Below are 20,173 nucleotides of genomic sequence, written 5' to 3' on the forward strand. Positions count from 1 at the left end.
TCTCTGCTTTGCGATGACGAGACGTCTGATTCTGGCAACTGCATAAGAGACTACCTAGGTAGGCAGGGCACGACAGACTCAGGTGCTGACCAGAAAGCACCTGTAAGAGTTAGACTCAATGCGAAGCGAAGCAGCGCTATATGCAAAGCGTAGATGGATGGCACGAACAAGGTAAATGTCGATAGGCGCAAAACAATCTTGATTGAGCTGATATGCCACGATAGTGCAAAGGGACTGAGCGTCTCTTCAAGAGTAAAATAACGACCAGCAACAAATCGAAGGAAAACAACGCAAAGATGCAAGTGAACAGGTAAGAATGTGCAAGGGCAGAAGTCAGAGCTTTTGATCCTGACAAGCAGATTTAGTAAGAGGACAACGGCGCAACGTCCGTCTGGCTTGTCCAAAGAACGAAAAGTCCCAAGTTGGGGGGCAGGTTTGGCTAATGGATATGAATATCGAACTATGAATGGACTGTAGCTAAAAATGACTTGGTCTGAAAGCACAGCACATCAAAGCAAAGCACAGCGCAGCACATCACAGCGAAGCAGAACAAAGTGCAGCAGCGGTATGTACCATCAACCCTCTCAAAGAGCTCAAAGAGGCTTGGAGGGCCCAGGATACACCTGGATGTATGCATGCAAGTTGCCGAGACTTCACCACCAGTCCAGCTGTCTTTGATCTAGCACAGCAGGCCATCTGAATCGTTTCAGGGGACTTTCCACTTAGGTCACAGGTAGCTTCAACTTTCCACCAACGGTCAGGTCTCGAGTGGAGATGAGATATCTCGCTCCAGCTGAGCTCTCATTTCGCGGGCTGTTAGTGACGGATTAATGGACCGGCTAACGTTAGTCCATAAGCTTGACGGCATAGTTGGAGCCATCAGTCTGTTTAATTCTAGGTTTTGACTGAAGCTTGGGGAGAGCCTCGGTCAGAACTGCAGTAGACAGATACTGGGCGATCGCTGGCTCCACGATATCTGCACCGTCAAGTTACCATACCTACCAAGCCAAGTTCCCTGTTTCCAGCAACACCAATGCCAAGCACAATATCCGACGTCAGCTACCAGTAGAACGCTGCATCTCTGACCTGCGAAGTGGATCTGCCGCAAAGTGCTGCAAATTTACGTGGCTGATTAAACGAGGGGTTGGAGGCTGGGGTTCAAGACTGGAAACCAGGTTCAAGATCTCGTCTCCTTTTAAGGCAGTTGTGTCTTGAAAGTCGTATTGCCTGTTTCCAAAAGCCCAAAGAAGCAAAATCGAAGCAGCCACAAGACGGAAAAGCGCATAGCATCTGACGGGCTGTGCCTGAAGGGATCGGAAAACATGGCTACTGGAAACATGCGAGACGAAATTAGCCAGTCAGTTTCAGCCATTTGAGGCCATGCTTTCAGGTGTTTTGTTTTTCGCAGCCTCTATCTTGGATGCCAGTTTTTCTGTTGCCCCTTGCATTGTGTAATGTGTTGGTGGGATAGAATGCGTTGTGATGCAGCACAATGCATGTCTTGTGTTCACATCAGCCGGCAATCAAATATGGCAGCCTGGGTCTTGCTACAGGCAAATGTCAGTCACCGTACTCAGACGGAATGCCAAGACTAGACCTGAGCCGAGTGTTCCTCTTTCAGTGACAGACAGAAACACGATACCTTCGTAGCAGCTATCCATACTTGGAAGTGTCTTGTCCCTCTATGGTTAGAGGTGTGTCGGTCAGACTGAAACCACAGGTGGGTAAACATATTCGACAGCTTCTTAATATCCATCATATCGAGACATTCTATGACGTCTCTCTCCGATTATGTCATGGTTTATTTTGAGCAACTGTACGCAGTAGGTCTTGGAGACTGTTTCAAAACGCTGCCAGTCGCATTCCTTCATAGTGGCACTCGATTGACGATATTTCACTCGCGTGTACTTGCATCGGTACCCAACGTTGGAGAACCTTTGAAGGGCTAGAGTTGCACGAAAGCTCTCCAAATTTGATAGAACCCCCTGTCTTAGTCTCCCACTGGGGTCAATGAGTTTAGCAGGTTGACAGCCAAGCTAGTGGCTTACAGAAAAGCTGCCTCGAAGCTAGAGGATACAAAAATAAATGGTCTAAGAACACGGCCTAAATCCCCTAAATTGACTTGCTACTTTCGTCGCTTATGCTTACCAGCCAATGTTTCTGACACCTTGAGGGCCGGGGAGCTAGGTAACTTTGTTTCTTATCGATAAGGCCAATTTAGATGTTGCGACAGTGGTCGCATCAACTTGCCGATCCAGCTTTATCGTCGTCACAAGCTCTGTGCTCACATTCGAGATCTTCGCGACTTCACTCCATTGAGTCAGAACGCTTACTTTCAATGCTTTTACGGTCATTACGCGATACGCCAGCATCCCAGTCCCATGTCATATAAACGCTCCCGCGCAACCTACGAAGCCGATTCCAATGCACCCTTTGCAACGTTCGGCACTCCTCTCCCCGATGACCCCGAAGCCCGAGATGATGGCTCGTTCGTTCCGGTATGGAAACAGGAGGTGAGGGATGAGAGGGGACGGAAACGATTGCATGGCGCGTTTACTGGTGGATGGAGTGCAGGGTGAGTACTTCGCATCTTTTACGCCGTGGCATGCGCTGACGACATCAGATATTTTAACACTGTTGGGTCCAAAGAAGGATGGACTCCATCGACATTCGTATCGAGTCGAAATAAACAAAAAGATGGCACAGCCCAAACACAGCAACGACCAGAAGACTACATGGACGAAGAGGATCTTGCTGATGCCGCAGAAGCTCAGAAAGTACAGACTTCTCAAGCATTCGCCGGTCTCGGGTCTTTTGATCAGAACAACAGCTCTGGAGGGTTAATGGGCTTGCTGAGAGCTGAAGGGGACACCATGGGCTTGAAGCTGTTACGGCGTATGGGCTGGAAGGACGGACAAGGCATTGGCCCTAAAATTCGAAGAAGTGCTCGGCTCGATGCTGGACAAAAGAATCCTGAAACTACCGAAACGCATCTATTTGCGCCGGATAACGCTGAAATGATTCGATTTATCCGCAAGAGCGATCGGAAAGGATTAGGCCATGATGGCGAAGCAAAGTTGTCAAACCTCAACGCGATTACAGCTGCAGCCGACGAAGACGACGACAATGACAGCAATGGCTTCGATACCTCGATCCAAAGCACATCTTTGTTTTCCTCACAAAAATCAAAGACGAAACCAGCGCGTGGTGGAATAGGAGTGGGTATTCTGAACGACAATGGATCCGATGAGGAAGACCCTTACGAGATAGGACCCAAAATCCGGTACAATCGCGTCGTTGGCGGTGACAAGAAAAAGAAAAAGGCAAAGAAAGCATCCGCTGCAATCAACCCTGCACTGAAAAATGCCCCTGTCTTCATGTCTCGATCAGCTCGAGCTGGCACTGGTCTTGGGAGGTGTCATGATGGGCGATTGCCGCTTGATGGTTTCGTACTAGCCAAGATTACGGAGGATTTATCTGATCTTCTGTTGGAGTATGCGCCGCCTCCAGTCCCAGAAGGATGGGTATCGTCCAAAACATCCTCAGACCAGGCCAATCCTGAGGACTATAAGTCGACAGCTGATGCTGCGAAAGCATCCACCCATGATGCAAAGTCAAGGGCAGCGCTCCTTGGGGAAAGGAGCTTGCCAGGTAAATCTGTCTTTGACTTCATAACCAGCTCAGCACGCGATCGACTTGCTACAGCATCTGGGAACAAAAGTCTACCACAAGGGTTGGGAGAAATACCCGAAGGATATGCTGTGTCAGATGAAGAAAGACAACAGGCAGTCTGGGACCAAGCAGCCAAGCTGGACCAAGAAACGGCCATCGCAGCTATCTCACGAGGCTCGTCTGGGCCTTACGCAGATAACGAGGAGAAAAAAGCACGTTACAGGACCTATTTGGAACACTTTGCGACAGGCAGTCAACCGTTACCATACAAACCTCAAGGCATGGCTTACGATGACTTTGCAAGAGAGCTATCTGAATTCCATAATTGCGCCAGGATATTCAAACCAATGACAGGGTTTATGGCATCTCGTTTTACGACAGCCAAGAAGCCATCGGCTGTCTCAACAAACGACTCTGAGACAGACCTGTTATCGAAACCAGAACCCAAGGTAACTGATCCAGCAGAAGACGCAGCCAAGGTCGGCATGTACGGCAAGATGACTCGTACAGTCGACAACTTTTACCCAACCAGATTGCTGTGCAAACGGTTCAATGTTAGACCGCCCGCACATTCTCAGCCAGATACTCAGGCGGGAACTAGTTCTGGTTCAAGGAATCATGAAGATGCGAGACCTATGGATGACGTCGAAATCAGTTCAAGGTCGCCTGTGGATGTCAACATGATCGAAGGCGCCCCTGCAGGGACTGTGCCACCGGTTCCTGTACCTGAACCAGCCATCAACCCGGACAAGAACGAAGCAGTAGAAGGGAAGACAGCACATGATGAAGTCCTTCGAGCGATTTTTGGAGATAGTGACAGCGAATAGACAGGTTCTGATAACAACATACTAATAAGTTGGATGGCAGAAGAGATAGCTGTGCTTACGACGACATTTTACTACTTGAATTCCGACGTCAGATACATCAGTGCCGAGATCAATAGACGTCAAGGACATGCTTTGTACTCTGTATGCATCGGGTAAATGTTGGGGCCCGGTTAGCGAAACTGTGATGTAAATACTGTTTAACCGAAAGTCTTAATTTATTATCATGCCCTGGATACCCATAAACCTCGAAACGAAAAGACATGTCATAATAAGAATATTTCAAATAATGTCCTGAGATTATTTATAGTAAGTACTGAGGCTAATAGGTAGGTGATGACTTGTTGTGTTGGTTTGATGCCAATGTTTTTCCCATCTTCACAACTTCCATTCGATCGACCTCTCAATCTTAAAGAAGGACGCCAAGGGTCGAGCTTACAACTCCAGCGCCTCTAGCGCCTCAACTCCACTTGGAGTGAGCGGCTAAGACCCTGCTGGTAGCACGTAGAGGCGTCTGATTGGGCCAGTCAACGACAACGCGGGGCTCCAATTTAGTGTCACTCTGCCACTGAAGCTCGGGGGCTCACTTCAGGGGAGCAGCCGTCGAATGAGGAATCGCGCCGCTCGCTGTTCCTGTTCTGAGGACCAATGTGAACCTCACTCACGCATCACATCACATCGCCATATCTCCATCACTTGTAGGGAGACCTTTACGACGCGACGAGGCCGCACTTTCGATACGACAGCGAACCAGAATTTTCTCCATTCGGCTGCTGCGCTTAATCTCCGCCCGCGATCAATGTTTCAACTCTGTTGTTAGACTGTTTACCTCATCAACCACCTAATCATCCATCTTGGAACCGGTGAACCGCCTGCATTTTCGATCGACCGCTCTTCTCCTTTTCGTCCGTTTTTCGACTTGGAGAAACTCTGTCTTGAACACCCCGTTTTCTTTTTAAAGGGAAACCGCCATCCTGTCTGAATTTCAGGAACTTGGAATTGGACCATCTACGTCTTTAGACAATAAGACTTCATCACCCGCTTCTTCAAGACCGCCAAGCACGCGCACAACTTCAAGCCATCATCGCGAACCGACTCCCGATAACCTAAAATCCGCCAAAGAGCCGGAATCACACATTCTTTTAAAGTGCGAGCAGTCCCCGCCGCCGCAGTATCCCGCCTCCGAACCTTCAACCTCGCGCCCTCCCCCCTTCTCGTCGCTCTTTACCTCTCCGACAACCGACGCTCACGAGCGCTCCAACAAATTCGTTACATTTACTGCTCGCTCTCCTTGTGAAGCAGTAGCATCGGGATCCGCTGCGCCAGCATACGAATCTTCTTCGCCAAGAGAAGCACTTCCGTTCGATCCAGACCAAATCACTACTGCATTTCGCGATCCAGTCGCGGAAACCAAGCGCGCGCTTCCTCGGGATACCAAGGGAGATTCTAATCGAAAGGACGACGACGCAGAACCGCCTCCGGCTTATTCAGAAGAGGGCGATAGTCCCCTTGCCGCATTCTCTTTCCTAATGGCTGCCGCAGGAGGAGCTTCAAGCATCATCACTCAGGTGCAACAGGGCGGACCGCCTATTAGCACTCTGGGTGATGTTGGTGCCGATGAAACAATTGCTATGGACCTGAGGTAAGCTTCCTGCGCTGAATCCAGTTGCTGATACTAACTCCAAATAGGGGCACAAGATTCTATCTCTCCAGAGATGAGTTGCTCACTTTGCCTGAATTTGTTCTTCTTTCTTTGTTCCCCAATGGCCTATTTCCAGAGGGCCAAATGGGCGGTTTTTCTGACGGCGATGCCGTGCAAGTAGACGTAAGACAATGCCTTTCTGACTGTAGCAAGCATTTTGACTCACCGAGACTAGTACGACCCAGCTTCGCTTCAGTACATGCTCGATTTCTTCAGGGACGTCGCACAGTCTATCCCCACAGACGGATCACCAAGTGCTTCGCAAGAAGAGGATACGCCCTCTCTTGGTACCTCGCGTGACGACTCTAAGCGAGCCGGTATCATTGTACTCCGTGAGGACCTTGACTTTTATGCTATCCCTCCCCGACCAGACATCGGTCAGCTTGATATGATTGCCGTGAAGCGGGCAGCCGCAGAGGCCTTGCAGCAACAGTCCGGCATCTTTTCCGGACTCAAGCGAAGCGACGAGCCCGGTACTACCGAGGCCCATTTGATTGAGATGTTGACAGCAGGGTGAGTCAAGTCCGCATGAACTTGTTTTGAGGTAACAAATGCTAACCTTTTATAAGTGGCTTCAACCACGACGACCGATGGGGTCACCGTGCTGGCGAGCCCAACAAGGCTGTCATTTGCAGTTTGGCACTTGCCCGTCTGCGCAGTGATATTCGAGGCAACGAGATGGGTACCAACGCTGTTGGCATGGCCCAAAAGCTTCTCCTCTTCTGGCGCAAGCCCGCTCGCCGATGCTGGTGGGAAGGCGTTGAGCTCGAGAACGTTGCTGGCGTTGAGGGCAAACTCAAGGTCTGGATCCGAAGGGTATGGACCCTCGAGATGAGTGTCATTGGCCTTCGTTAAACCATCATGTCTTGCATTTCCCTCCTCGAAAAACGTATAATTGTTGCCCTCTTTTTCTTTTGTCTATCACACTTTGTGTAGCTTTGTTTTTTATCCCCCATTCCCTCCCATCTTTTCACTATTTCCTCCCATCCTACGTAGGCTACCCCGTTGTCTTTTTTTCTCTCTTTTTTTTTTACAAAACCATTTCGTCCTGCGATCGAAGTTGGCGGAGGTTGGCCCCAGTGCACTTGGGCAGATGCAAAAAAGCACATACGTGGAAAGGAAGAGAGGGTTTTGATCCATTGAGATTCACAAAGGGCGGGCGTCAGGGTGCCATTGGAATGTTGGGAGTTTCTTTGCAGACCTCCCATCTGTATTTTCTTTTTTCATGTTTGATATACAGCACAGAGATAATATAACTACTCAAAGACATGTGTATATTCTATACGAAGACAGGGCAAGTTTGATACTTGGAGAGTGATGTTGGTGAGAGGCTTTTTTGGCTCTATGACGTTTCCTTGGGCTGCTTATTGAACGATAATAATCTCCTTTTTTCTCCATGTGATGTCAATGATGGCCCTATGAAATCACTTTTCCACAAGCCCATTATTGGAACCATAACCTACCTTGTTACATCCAGGCCAGAAGTTCCTTAAGAGGGCTATCGTCAACGTATTTGTGCATTGATCTGCATCTTGGTTGCGGAAATGCCTCTTGCTTAGCCTCTACAACACATCAAATCAGGCATGCACCACTTGTCATGTTGCTATCAAGGCACAAGAAGGTCTGTTATCAGACTCATAATATATAACAGTAGGATGCTTGCTGTACAGGGATTATTCCAGAAGTAGGGCTGTCTTAGCTGATTGTCTAACAGATTTCATCTATTCTCTAGATTTGAATAAGTTCTTTATTTGTGAGCATTCGCCTCCCGGGTAGCGTCATGGACAGGACTCAGCCTACACATTAGGCAGTCAAAAGGTTTCTTATGTCAACGTCTTTAATTTTCCATTGTTATTGAAAGATTTCATATATGTATGTAGGTGAAGGGTTTCATCCTTTCTCTCTAAAGGAAAAAAAGAGATACTCTAACGGCATGATTCCAGAAGCTCAACATCAACTGCACGCATGTTATTACTTGTTATAAGCTTCGAGAGTCAATATTAGGAAGACATGGAAACAAGATATGACCTCGATTCTAATAATAGAGTCAATATAGTGAATGCCAAACGTTTAAAAGTATGAAGGGATGGCGTTTTGTGGCACTTTTACGGATGACATAGTTTGGTACCTGCATGATACGATCCGGCGGCGTTACACTCCAAATACCAGGATTGCCCACTGGTAAGATATTGATCTGGAACAAAGTCCAGTAGTTCTCAAGTAGGTACTATCACGAGGGCCTGGAAATCAATAGATTCTACATACGAAAATGCTTCAACCCATATCGATTCTTGGACTCACGAGTTCTGAGCATTGCCTGCAGATCATTGCTTGCCCAGTGTCTTGTTCCTGCATGGTTTCTCGGCACCCTGCAATTGGCAACGGAACATGATGAACTGGCGCATCCGTATTCCTCTAGAAGGAAGTCGTATCCCAAGACTTGATCAAGCATGCCATTTTAAAACCTCCAACGAATATCAGTTCCTCGTCGTACTCGTATGGTAGCACAGCCTCAGACATTCGGGTTAGCACATTGAATCAAGCATTTTAAGTTAAGAGCGATCTGGGGTAAACGGGCAGGATCATCCGGGATCGACCTTCCGACCTCTCTTTCATTGGGTCATCGTGGTCTGCACCTTCTTGGCCGAGGCATCAATGACATGTTTGTCTCTGTCTCCAAGGGTCCTTCCTGACTTTTTATTCCCCCTTCCCATCCCACTCTACTTATTCCTTGCTCTGGCTTTGCTTCATCTTCATCTTGTTTCTCCCACATACACTTCCACTCTCACATTCACATTCACGATTACGATTCACGACTATTTCCATTCATTCTTTGATACCCATTCGCTTACGCTTACTCGCATCATTCGTACATTTCCATCCTTTGCCTGTCTCCAAAAACCCCAAGTCCATAACATACTTCCTGATTCCCCGACGTCATTCCCCTCACCGTTACAATGGCACCCATCCTCCGCGTTACCGCCACCACTTTGGCTTCAACGCTCCTCTTCTCTCTATCTTCAGCCCAGGATTGCAACTTCAAAACTCTCAAGACATCATACCCATCACCCGTCGCTGCCAAGAACTGGAGCTATGGCCTTATTGCCAACGAGCTTAGACGACCCCGAGGCATTCTGTTTGACAGCAAGGGTGCCCTCATTGTCATAGATTCCGGAAATGGTATCCTCCATTTCGAACTCGAGGATGGAGGAGGAACATGCTTGCAGGTCACGAAGAAGACGACCTTGCTCAAGCAGGACAACGTGAGTCAACTTGCATTCCCCAATTTGTATTCCAACTGACCAAACCTACCTAGTTGAACCATGGTCTCGCTATCTCCAAAGATGGCCGTACTCTCTATGCTTCTTCCTCCAATGATGTCTTTGCGTGGTCCTACGATCCGTCAAAGGTCACCATCGATAACTCTACAGTCCAGACCTTGGTCACCAACATGGCAAACAGTGGCCATACTTCACGCACTCTACTCGTCTCAGACAAGGACCCGGACATGCTTCTTGTGTCCCGTGGCAGTGCTGGCAACGACGATCGTGGAGCCGAGGATCAAGAGACCGGCCGTTCCCAGATTCGTGCCTTTAACATCTCATCTGCCATTGACTCTTACGGGGAGCCCTATGATTATCTTGATGGCCTTCGACTCGGCTGGGGACTCCGTAACTCGGTAGGCCTGGCAGAGCATCCCGAGACGGGTGGCATCTTCAGTGTCGAGAACTCGGCCGATGAACTGCACCGCAACGGCGTAGACATTCACAAAGACAACCCTGCCGAAGAGATGAACTTTCATGGATATCTCAATGGTTCCAGAGAAGATCAGGGCGGCAACTATGGCTACCCTCATTGCTACACCCTCTGGTCTACCGACGACTTTCCCAATCGTGGTGATCTCAAAGTTGGCGACCAATTTCCTGCTGACCGTCAGTCTCGTCAAAACAAGGACGATACCAATCCTACTGACAAGGAATGCAATACGGATTATGTCCCCCCAGTGCTGGCATTCCAAGCTCACACTGCGCCTCTGGATATGAAGTTTGACAACGATGGCAAAAATGCCTATGTTTCGTTCCACGGAAGCTGTAAGTCATCACTATCCTTTGACCCATTTTATCTAACATTGCCAGGGAATCGTGAGCCTCCAGTTGGGTACCAGATTTCTGAGGTACCTTTTGAAGATGGTCGACCTGCAAACTCCTCACGAAGCAGAGACGCCGCCACACCCATCATCTACAACAAAAAGCTGTCCAGCTGTCCTGACGATTGCTTCCGTCCTGTTGGTTTGGCATGGGACACACAAGGACGATTGTGGTTCAGCTCTGATAAGACCGGCGAGATCTTTGTCTTGAATCACAACAAGGACGACTCTAGCCAAGACGGCTCCTCTAAGGGCGACAGCGATGACGACGATGATAATGACAACTCGGCATTTTCTCTGCGGCCTGGCTCAGCAGCATTGATTGTGACGATGGCGGCTGTCATCATGGGAGGATTCCTCGCATAAACTTGTGAGTGGACAGCAGTTTACTTGAGTACTGGTTGTCGAGGTCTTTGAGGGTTGAGTGAGCGTGCATATTGAGAATTATGCGGCGCTGTGGTTTGGGGTGGGTCTGCTACATTCAGAGCATTCCAATATCATTACAGTGTATAGCATTAACCTAGTTCATCATTGCTTAAATTCATAACTCTATGCTCACGAGCCAACCAAGCTTGTCTCTCGCCTTGCATCGTCATCGTGCCTGTCTTTGTAAGAATAGACTCCAGCCCTTGTGTTGGGCACACTGGCGTCTTCTATAGTACAAGGCTACAGACTCGCAGCTTCACACCTCGTTCAATACTGAGTTCAAGAGGCCATAGCAAGATAAGCACCTTTTTGTTTGCCGTGAACGCCTGGCTCTCCTATTTGTATCCATCAACATGTTGTTGTACGTCATCACACTCTATTCCTCGATAGTCTTGACACACTCCCACTCGCCCCGTAGGTTCTCCTTCCACAATGATACCTTGTTGTCCTGGCCACTGACTGCCAGCACGTTGCCGCTAAGTGACCAGCTGACTCGCCACACAGCCGCCTCGAAGGGGAGAACCTTGGATTCCCACTGAGTAGGGTTTGAAGGATCAGATGTCCAGATGCGGACGGTCTTGTCCTGCGAGGCAGAGGCGATGTAGGACTTCTGGAGGACGGTAGGAGACCAGGCAACGTCTCGGACCCAGTCGGTATGGCCAGTCAGAGGCTCACGCTCCTGCTTGTAGGTCTGAGAAGCAGGATCAAAGGCCCAGATCTTGAGGACGTTGTCGCTACCACCAGTGACAAATCGGCGGTTGCCAGTAGCACCAGGGCCAGGAGCGCTGCTCACAATGCTGCCGGGGGTTGTAGCGGGAGCCCAGGAAACGGAGTTGACGCCGAGGCCGTGAGCGGCAAAGGTGGTGTGGTCGATGCTGTTGTCCTTGAACTCGAGAACGCTGACGTTGCCGTCGGAAGAGGCGCATGCTAGCAGGCAACCAGCCTCGTGGGGAGACCAAGAAACGATGTTGACCGAGGCCTTGTGTAGGGGAAAGTCGTAGATTCGCTGCCATGCGTTGCTCTGTCCACCTTGCTCCTTCCAGATAAAGACCTTTCCATCGTAACCAGCCGATGCCAGGATGTTGCCGTACTTGGGATGCGCCCAGGCGACACACCAGACAGCACCCTCGTGTCTATCGATTCCTCCTGGTCAGTTATTATTTTTGGTCCGACGAGTGTTGTACTCACCCCTTGAGGGTCTCGACCAATCGCTGGGTCTCGCCCTCAATCTCAAAGATCTTGATCGTCTTGTCGCCGGAGCATGTAGCTAGCTTGCGGCCGTAGTAGTCGAGGACAGCATCATGCTGGAGAAGCTGTCAGTGCAGTTCGAGATGGCAGGAAACTTGGTTGGCTGTGTGGTTAAGAGCTAAACGGTGCATTGTATAGCTCTCAATCGCATCATTCGAGGGGCGGAACGTACAATCATGTCCTCATGGCCGGAGTTGGAGATAACTTGCGCCGACTAAAGGGGTGGGGAGTTAGCTTTACTGTAATCAATATATCTACAAAGACAGGCTGGTGAGTTTTTGCCATGGAGGACATACCATTTTGTTTGATTTCACACCAGGGTTACAGCGCAAAAAGAAACAACTAGAAAAGGGATGACTTATAAAAGGTGGCTATCAGAGGACACGATACCGCCCATGAGCTGGAGCTATCGCGCGCCAGAGCGTGGCGGTGGTGACAGTTGGCCAAGCTGAAGGTCACGTGAATATATGCGTGATCTTGTTCTCTTTCTCTTTGGTCAACCCCCACTTACCGCTTTTGTTCCCGAGCGGTACGTACCAGACGTTCATGTTCCAGTTGCCTCGGTCGCAAGCTTCCCCGGACGCTACAGTAGCCGTTATGTAGGAGGACGGTGCGATCACGAGCCATCGACTTCCTACTTTTGGAATCTGGGGAAACACACTTCTTGGATTATTCATCTTTAACCTCACATCTTATTCGCCTTTTACTTTTGACATTGTACTTTATTACTTCTTGTCTACTATATACACATCATCATCTATTGCGCATTCTATTCAACCAGCCATCGTCTACTCCTGTCTTTCTGTTCGAGCCGTCACTACAAACACCCCGCCTAGACCGAGGCATACTGCTTGGATACCCAACATCTTGACAACACTCATACATAGACATAATCATGGCGAACGCTTCGTGTAGCGGAGGTACTCCCTTCAAGCGACTCATCGATCATCAGGCCCGAGATGTTAGCCATCACCAGGACCGACTCACAGATCGCGCCGGTCCTCAAGGTCATGCTGTAAGTGCGAACGTGATATTCCGCAGGATTGCAAACTAAACTTGTCAAGTCCTTCAGATCCACACCACAGCATATGCAAGGCGCCGATGGCTTCGGCGCATTCATGGATGGCCAGTCAACACTTCCAGGAGTTCCCCAGCATCACCACGCAGCAGGAAGATTAGCAGCCCATGCTGCTGTTCTTGAGCAAGGACATCCACATGCATTCCATGCCGCGCAAGCACAGCACTTCAACCAAGCACAGCACTCCCCTTCAGTAGATACGAGTAACTGGGCAGCCGACTTCAGCCGCTTTGCGAATCAGTCGCAGCAACGACAACCTGTCCAAAATGGCTTCTCGCAAGCCGCGCCTCAAATGCACCAACCAGCCCCTCAGATGAACTTCCACACTGCATTCATGCAGCCCAACACTGCTTTCTCGCCTATGTATAATGGTGCTCTCATGGACAACACCGCAGCGCCGGCACAGGAAGCTGGTTTCGACGACGAAATGTCAAAGTGGATGGCGACCAATGGCGGAGGAGGAATGGAGGAAGTAGACGCCATGATGGACAAGATGGCTCGCGAACTAGAACTCAACGACGCAGCGGTAGCGCAGGCCGAAGCCGAACGTGCCTCACAACAGGAAACCGTCGTCGAGCCAAGGCTGGAACCGAATCCTCTCAAACTTGTCATGGACGATATTTCCAATCTCGCCATCGAGGCAGAGCGAGAGGCCATCCTTCAAGAACCTGAACCAGAACCTGTCGAGGTCGCAAAGACAAAGTCCGAAGTCGCAGACGCTGCTGAACGACTTCTCGAATCAGTCGAGCACGAAGATGGCGAGAAGTGGAAGAACTCGGTATTCCTGTCTCTCATGCGAGATTTCCGTGATGGGAGAAAGGACATTATCGACAACGAGATCCGCGAAACGCCTGAGAACGAGACAAATATTGCACAAGATGCTCAGTGACGACTCTTAAACTCCAGCAAAACCAACATACCCTCCGAGTCGGATTTACAGCATCAGAATACAATTCGACATGCGTCAGGGAATCTCACCCCGTATCAAGACGAGTTGACGTCAAGATGGGAAGTTGCGCCGATATTGAGCGAAGGAGTCGGGGATTCTGTGTCAACCCATGGTTCGTGTGTTGAACAACTCAGTCGAACAACTTTCTAGGGTATCATTTACAACTAAGCTTCAGCAAGCAATGAGAACGGGGAGTTGACCAACGAACCATACACCGTGCCATTGTATAAGTGGCAGTATAGGATACAGGAGCTGAGTCTATATATAATATCGGTTTAAATATGAATAGGCTAGCAACACACTTTCGATTCACGTTTACAACACATGCACAGTAGAGTCAGCGAAAGATGATCACAGTTGAATAATTTAATTCTTCAGGAAAAGCATTTCTTTTCGTAAGCCGCCAGTCGCTCCTCTTAACTCCAGATATTCCCATCCCGTTCATTTGTAAACCCAAAAAATGCAATCCCGTTACGTTGTCATCGCGTCTCCCATGATGCATTCTTGAATAACGACAAAAACGCAATGGCGCGTACACGATGTAAGATAGATAAGAAAAATCGTGCGACCCAAACCCCCAACCCAGTCTTGTATGCATAACGCCGTGTGGTACCGAAAGAAAAATAAGTAAAAAGAGATCAAGAGTAACCTGCGTTCTTGATCGTGACTCATTCGCGACAAAAACGTCGACGCTCTATTGAGATTTCCATATACAAGCGCAGTCGGTAAGTGCTGGACTTGTCCGTCTCATTAGTTGTGGAATGGATCGCTTGCCCTTGCCTGTCCATTCGAGGTCCAGCCCTTTAATAAAGTTCTCGTCCTCATCTTCCTGGATGGTCAACGTGATTTTTGTGCCATTTTTCATGAGTTCCGTTGAGTTCGTTCCGTCACCGATCACTTCGACTTTAGTACATGTGGCTACCGAATCTTCGTCCCAAAGAAATCGGCGCTCCATCATCTTGTAAACATGAGGATAGACAGGGAGTTTCCAAGCATCCCAAGCGGTTGACGCAGTCGCATAACTGTTCTCTGTTGAAGTGGCAGCATCATCTTTTGTCGTCGGGGTTGGGTGGTATCCTGTCGCGGTTTCATTGGGATAAATGAAAAATTCGATAACGGTGTTTGGCCAGGTACAGATCCAAGGTTGCTCGCCCACCTTGGCATTCATTGGCTTGTTCTTGAATCGGTGAAATGAGTTGTAATCTTCGTAGTCGCCACCATCTTCATCCCAGCCTCGCTTCTCTAAATCGCCAAGCTTCTTATCTGATACGATGACGGTTTTGTTATAGGTTGTCCTTAGCCACCAAGCAGGACCGCGTGCGACATCAGTTGTATCGTTGACCAACTTCATAGCAACCGTCTTGATGTTTGGTGGTTGGGCGCCCCACGGGAATGGGTATTTGTCATCGTCAACGGCCCTGAGTGTCAAATTGTATGAGATTCCGGTTTCATTCTTGGGGTCTGAATCTTGCAAAACCTCAATTGACCAGAGGGGATAGATGATATCGCATGACCAAGCTGATGACTGTGTTGTGTCGTTGAAGCAAGCACTATATCCCTGGGGGCTAGGATCAATGTTGGGGAGGGCAAAGCGGCCTGTTGCCATGGGTGGTAAATCAGCTGGTATGATTGTCAAGATTTCAGGGTCGTATGTTGTTGGAGTAGCAGGCGATAAGAATTTGTCACTAGAAAGTTAGCATCAAAGTCGAGTCAGGTCGTCCGTATATAACTTACTCGTCAACATCAGGGGGTGGAGGTGGGTGACCTTTAGTTAGCATCGTCCCAATCACAGCACCCATGATGATGCCCATCAGAACGAGACCGACAAGCAAGAGGCAGATGGCCCAGTAAGGCACGATCCCGCATAGCTTCTTCTTAGCCCGTCGCTGCCATTTGCTGACGGGAGGTTTCTCGGAAATTCCAGCAGCAGCACCGTTGATGTCGTGTGAACTGTTGTCCGAAGAGTTGGCGCTTCTTACAGAAGGTCGGGTCCTTGGCAGAGCCAGGTCGTCATCAGTTGAAGAGAACTCGGGGTCGCGAGTTGCGATTCCAATTCCACCAGCACCGGGTATTTGAGCAACTGGTACTTCTCTCACTGGGGAGGATGGTTCCGACACGGGTGATACTGGGGAAACGGGTGCTTGCGCAGTAGGCCTGGGGACATAGGCGTTGTCTGGATATCTTGTATAAGGCGGTAGTTCTTCTGTGTGACCCAAAGGGCCTACTAAATCTCCTGCCTCTTCTCCATCCGGTCCTAATTGCCGCTGGTATGTCGATCCCAAACCGTTGAAACCTACTGGGATTGATTGGCTGCTACTCTCGCCGGAAGTGGTGTTTTGCGTGTAAAGCGCGTATGGATGAGCTGGGCCTTGAGCTCCTTGATAAGGCCGATCATCTGGTACAACAGCATTGGCGGCAGTAGAGGTAGTAGCCATGCTCATTGTTCTCTGAGGATACATGTTGTATGGATGCGAGGGACCAGATGGGCCAACGTAAGGGCTTTCGGCACGGATAACAGGAGCGTCAGACGATAGGCTGGGATTGTTTCGTACATGAGATCTATCAGCCATGGTCGTGCCATCATTTCGGAGAGCGAGAGAATCGTGGTTTCGGTGTGGTTTTGAGATACTGGAAGGTCGGTTTCGAATAGCGGGTGTGATCTCTTCTGATGAGCGGGGCGCGACAGGTGCCTCTGATGACTTTGCAGAGGTTGTTTGTTCTGAGAAAGACTCGGTTGGTGATAATGAAGGTTCGGGTTGAGTATTCGAGATTGGTGTCAGGTTCGTGTTTGAAGAGGCGGTAGTATCAGTAGGTCGGAATCCATCCGCCACCATCATGGCATTGAGATCGTATTCATCTTCGATAACAGCACTGCCAGCGGATAGTCTAAGGGAACGCGATCGTCGGGTTGAAGAGCGACGCGAGGGGTCGGTGATCTTGCTGTCGTTGGGATCCATGGCGTGATGAAGAAGGAGGCTAGGGCTTCAAGCCAGAGACGCCGGCAAGGGCGTGCCCTAGGTGGTGAATTAATGATCGGGCGTTGAAGTCGAGGTTGTTGTCCTAGAGGGGGCAATCTACGGTCGGGTTTTGATGGGAGAGCGGTCGGCAGGTCAATGTCGAAAGGGAGGCCAGCTTTTGAGTCGGAATGCGAGCGGTATTTAGCGAAACGAGCGAGAATCGAAATCGATAGAGATGAAATTGATCGTGTCGGGCGGAATCGAGAGTATGGGATGAATAGCGAAGGTTTTTCGGGTCGAAGAAGTCAAGTCGATGAGTTGGTTGATTGACTGAATGAATGATTGACCAGATTGAATTGTTTAGCCGTTTGGTTGAGATGGATGGATCGATGGATGAATGGGGAATGGGTATGAATGGATGGGCAGGAAGTGCAAAAAAAGGCCAAGAAAGAGAAAGCGGGTTTCGAGAGGAAGCGAGGGAGCGACTGAGTGGCTACACGGGAGCAGGAGGGAGAGAGCAGGCCAATGAGAAGCAAGAGGCGCCATACCATAGAGGGTCCCTCAGCGGGTTCGAGTGGGTACATGGACCACCGCTGAGCCAGTAAAAGATGACCTAGAAAGGGGAAAGACTAGGGGCTGTCTAGGGGAACGAGCAACGAAACTAAGCTAGAGATGCACTACGAGAGACGCCAAGGACTTGAACATGGCCTTGAAGTTTGGAGGTTGAGTATGTCACAAGCAATGGGCATTCATTCCATTTTGTTTCTTGATTATCTTGAGAGAGTTTGGTCCTTATCTGTAAACTCATTCAATTGCACTCTATATCTATCTCCTATCCGCAATACAAGGATTATACCCTGGTTGGCATTCGACCAGCGGACCTGGTTAGGGTCATCAGGGGGGTCACTACCATGGTCCGCCTCAAGCGATTGGCGGATCAACCAAGAGGGACCAGTTTCAGCACGCAGCAATGGGCAATGGCGCTGGGCTTGTAGTGGATGGAGAGAGGTTTCATTCCTGCGTCATTGCATTGGAACTCGCCAGACTTTTGCTGGACTAGACTCATTCAGTCAGTCTACAGAGAGTAGGTATGTATCTATGTATATTTCTCTGATGCATAATCATGTTGTTATTGTTGTTGTTTACGTGGTGAAAATCTCGTATTCTTTCCATCTGCTTCCCTATTCTCGGCCTGGATGACACTTTACCTCCATCTTTGACCGGAGCCATCAGCTCCTCTCTTTCGCTTGGCAGCCAAACCTGACTAGGCTATTACAAAACAAAAAGTTGGACGGTAGATGAATGGGGGAGAGGGACTTGGAATCAGGGTCTCGAAAGATGGAGAAACAACATCTGACTTTGTGTGTATGTGATTGACGATGAGAGTCAGTAGCATCATATCACATCATATGTTTCACTGTTTTTCACTATCATCTACCAAAAGCTCTTCCCCTTCCATCACATCACATTCCTCACATGTCACTGTCGATCCCGGCCGAACCGGCAGCGACCTAACTTGACTTGCTTCGGCGTTCCATCTCCTGGGCTTGGCCAGACTTGGCTTGTCCCAGTCCCAATCCTCAGGTCCGGTTAGGTCCCTTCCAAATCAATCTCGGATGTCCTCCGCTTCCGCTGATCACAGCAAATCCAGGGTTAATAAACTCACATTAAAAACTGGCTGAATCTTTTTTGGGTAACCCGTTATTTTGGTCCTAATCCAAAGACCCAGCCGGTTGCCAGTTTCATTTAAAAGGTCCACTGAATATCCTGCCTTTTTTCTTTGTCGCTTCCAAGTTTTCCAAAAACGTCACTTTATTAGACCTAACCAGGGATTTTACTCCATCAGAGGGGATTTTTATTTTTATTTTATTTTATTTTATTTTATTTGCTTAATTTTGACCTAATTTACAAAATTGATATCGCGTGCCAAGATGTGCTCTCTGACCGTCTTATATCTTGGGCTGCCTCTCTCATCTCACATGTCTTGTGTCTCGTATCTCCAAGCTTATGCTTCGGAAACGTGCAACACGGACTCGGAAACATGGTCACAACGAAACAATAGTTATCACTCCCGATAACACAATCTCTCATGTCGTGTCCAACCAGAGCCTGCAATCTCTCCAGTTTCTTCTTTGAGATGCAGTCAAAGTTGGACGGTTTCGATGTATGCGTTGTCACGAAAAAGATGGTGTCAGACGCGAGACTCTCATTGCTCTTTTACTTCTTACACACAAAGCAGGTGAGATCTAATTAGCTCTTATATCAAGCGACCCCCCAAAATGAAGCATTGCTCGCCTTGCTTTTACTTGTTTTGTTATCTATCCTATCCGTGTCATGTCTGGGGTAGGCAGTCTAGTCCCTTTGTTGAACTGCCGGGTCACTAGTTATTGGAAACCCAGAACAACCCATGAAACAAAACCTTGGTCTCGGGTCACCTAGTGACTTGAGATGTTGAACCACACGTTCCACGTTTGGAGATATCAATGGGTGGTAGGTTTTAACTAGTACTCGCATGGACTGGAGATCACCCGGACTTGAAGGAATACATTCTCCTTGAGCCAGTGAGTTTAGTGAACTGCTAAACTGCCAGACTGCTTATCAACTGCTGTTTCATCGCTTGTGTGATATTGATGCTTGTATGGTTTACCCATGTCAACGCTGGCTTCAGCACTGTTACCCTACATTGATTCCATCGTCAACTCATGCAAAGTAAAGTCCTACACTAGAACAACACTATACTTGTAGACGAGGCTCAAATAGCACGCATATATACTGTATGCATCCCTCGAGCCTTCATCCTTGGATCGTCAGCCTTATAATTGATGTTTTCTGTTTCGTTTCTGCACATCAGATCACCTCACCTCACCTCACTTCACTTCACCCACTTACAAAGCCGAGCGGCTATTTCCATACCATGACATTCCATTTTCAAGCCAACTGCATAAAATGTCACAGTAGAATAATCGTTTCCCCTCTTTTCATCCTCTCACTCCAACCAAGCTAAACTTGTTCCCCTCCTCCCTGCGCCGCGGCAGCTCGCAGCTTGCAGCAGGCCTCAACCAATCGTTGTGCTTGATGGTCAGCGCTTTGCAACCGCGCACTCATAACTCAGGTTCTTTAGATGTGCACTGCAGCCTCGTTTCGCTACCTTTGGTCGAGGTTGATACTTG

General features: G+C 48.9%; 5 protein-coding genes across 5 annotated transcripts, besides 4 other annotated features; 3 read left to right on the forward strand and 2 right to left on the reverse strand.

Moving 5' to 3' along the window:
* Positions 1 to 498: 498 nt before the first annotated feature.
* Positions 499 to 562: a microsatellite.
* A 760-nt stretch (positions 563 to 1,322) lies between these two features.
* FPSE_09665 (uncharacterized protein) lies at positions 1,323 to 7,053 on the forward strand (the record flags this gene model as incomplete). Its single annotated transcript, XM_009262782.1, has 8 exons — positions 1,323 to 1,357; positions 2,222 to 2,575; positions 2,624 to 4,485; positions 4,708 to 4,805; positions 5,486 to 6,138; positions 6,186 to 6,321; positions 6,374 to 6,711; positions 6,768 to 7,053. 8 exons carry the CDS (start codon positions 1,323 to 1,325, stop codon positions 7,051 to 7,053), a joined length of 3,762 nt encoding a protein of 1,253 aa, XP_009261057.1.
* Positions 7,054 to 9,155: 2,102 nt separating this feature from the next.
* Positions 9,156 to 10,711, forward strand: FPSE_09664 (uncharacterized protein; the record flags this gene model as incomplete). The annotated part of the gene is made up of 3 exons (XM_009262781.1): positions 9,156 to 9,461; positions 9,515 to 10,289; positions 10,335 to 10,711. 3 exons carry the CDS (start codon positions 9,156 to 9,158, stop codon positions 10,709 to 10,711), a joined length of 1,458 nt encoding a protein of 485 aa, XP_009261056.1.
* Positions 10,712 to 11,147: 436 nt separating this feature from the next.
* On the reverse strand, positions 11,148 to 12,318 carry FPSE_09663 (uncharacterized protein; the record flags this gene model as incomplete). Its single annotated transcript, XM_009262780.1, has 3 exons — positions 11,148 to 11,904; positions 11,960 to 12,075; positions 12,316 to 12,318. The coding sequence occupies 3 exons, from the start codon at positions 12,316 to 12,318 to the stop codon at positions 11,148 to 11,150; spliced, it is 876 nt and encodes a 291-aa protein (XP_009261055.1).
* Positions 12,319 to 12,914: 596 nt separating this feature from the next.
* On the forward strand, positions 12,915 to 13,986 carry FPSE_09662 (uncharacterized protein; the record flags this gene model as incomplete). Its single annotated transcript, XM_009262779.1, has 2 exons — positions 12,915 to 13,034; positions 13,084 to 13,986. 2 exons carry the CDS (start codon positions 12,915 to 12,917, stop codon positions 13,984 to 13,986), a joined length of 1,023 nt encoding a protein of 340 aa, XP_009261054.1.
* A 754-nt stretch (positions 13,987 to 14,740) lies between these two features.
* Positions 14,741 to 17,003, reverse strand: FPSE_09661 (uncharacterized protein; the record flags this gene model as incomplete). Its single annotated transcript, XM_009262778.1, has 2 exons — positions 14,741 to 15,731; positions 15,781 to 17,003. The coding sequence occupies 2 exons, from the start codon at positions 17,001 to 17,003 to the stop codon at positions 14,741 to 14,743; spliced, it is 2,214 nt and encodes a 737-aa protein (XP_009261053.1).
* A 376-nt stretch (positions 17,004 to 17,379) lies between these two features.
* Positions 17,380 to 17,425: a microsatellite.
* A 1,431-nt stretch (positions 17,426 to 18,856) lies between these two features.
* Positions 18,857 to 18,890: a microsatellite.
* A 965-nt stretch (positions 18,891 to 19,855) lies between these two features.
* Positions 19,856 to 19,885: a microsatellite.
* Positions 19,886 to 20,173: the final 288 nt, after the last annotated feature.

The sequence above is a fragment of the Fusarium pseudograminearum genome, chromosome 4 (assembly GCF_000303195.2).
Source record: "Fusarium pseudograminearum CS3096 chromosome 4, whole genome shotgun sequence".
In the NCBI taxonomy this organism is placed as follows: Eukaryota; Fungi; Ascomycota; class Sordariomycetes; order Hypocreales; family Nectriaceae; genus Fusarium; species Fusarium pseudograminearum.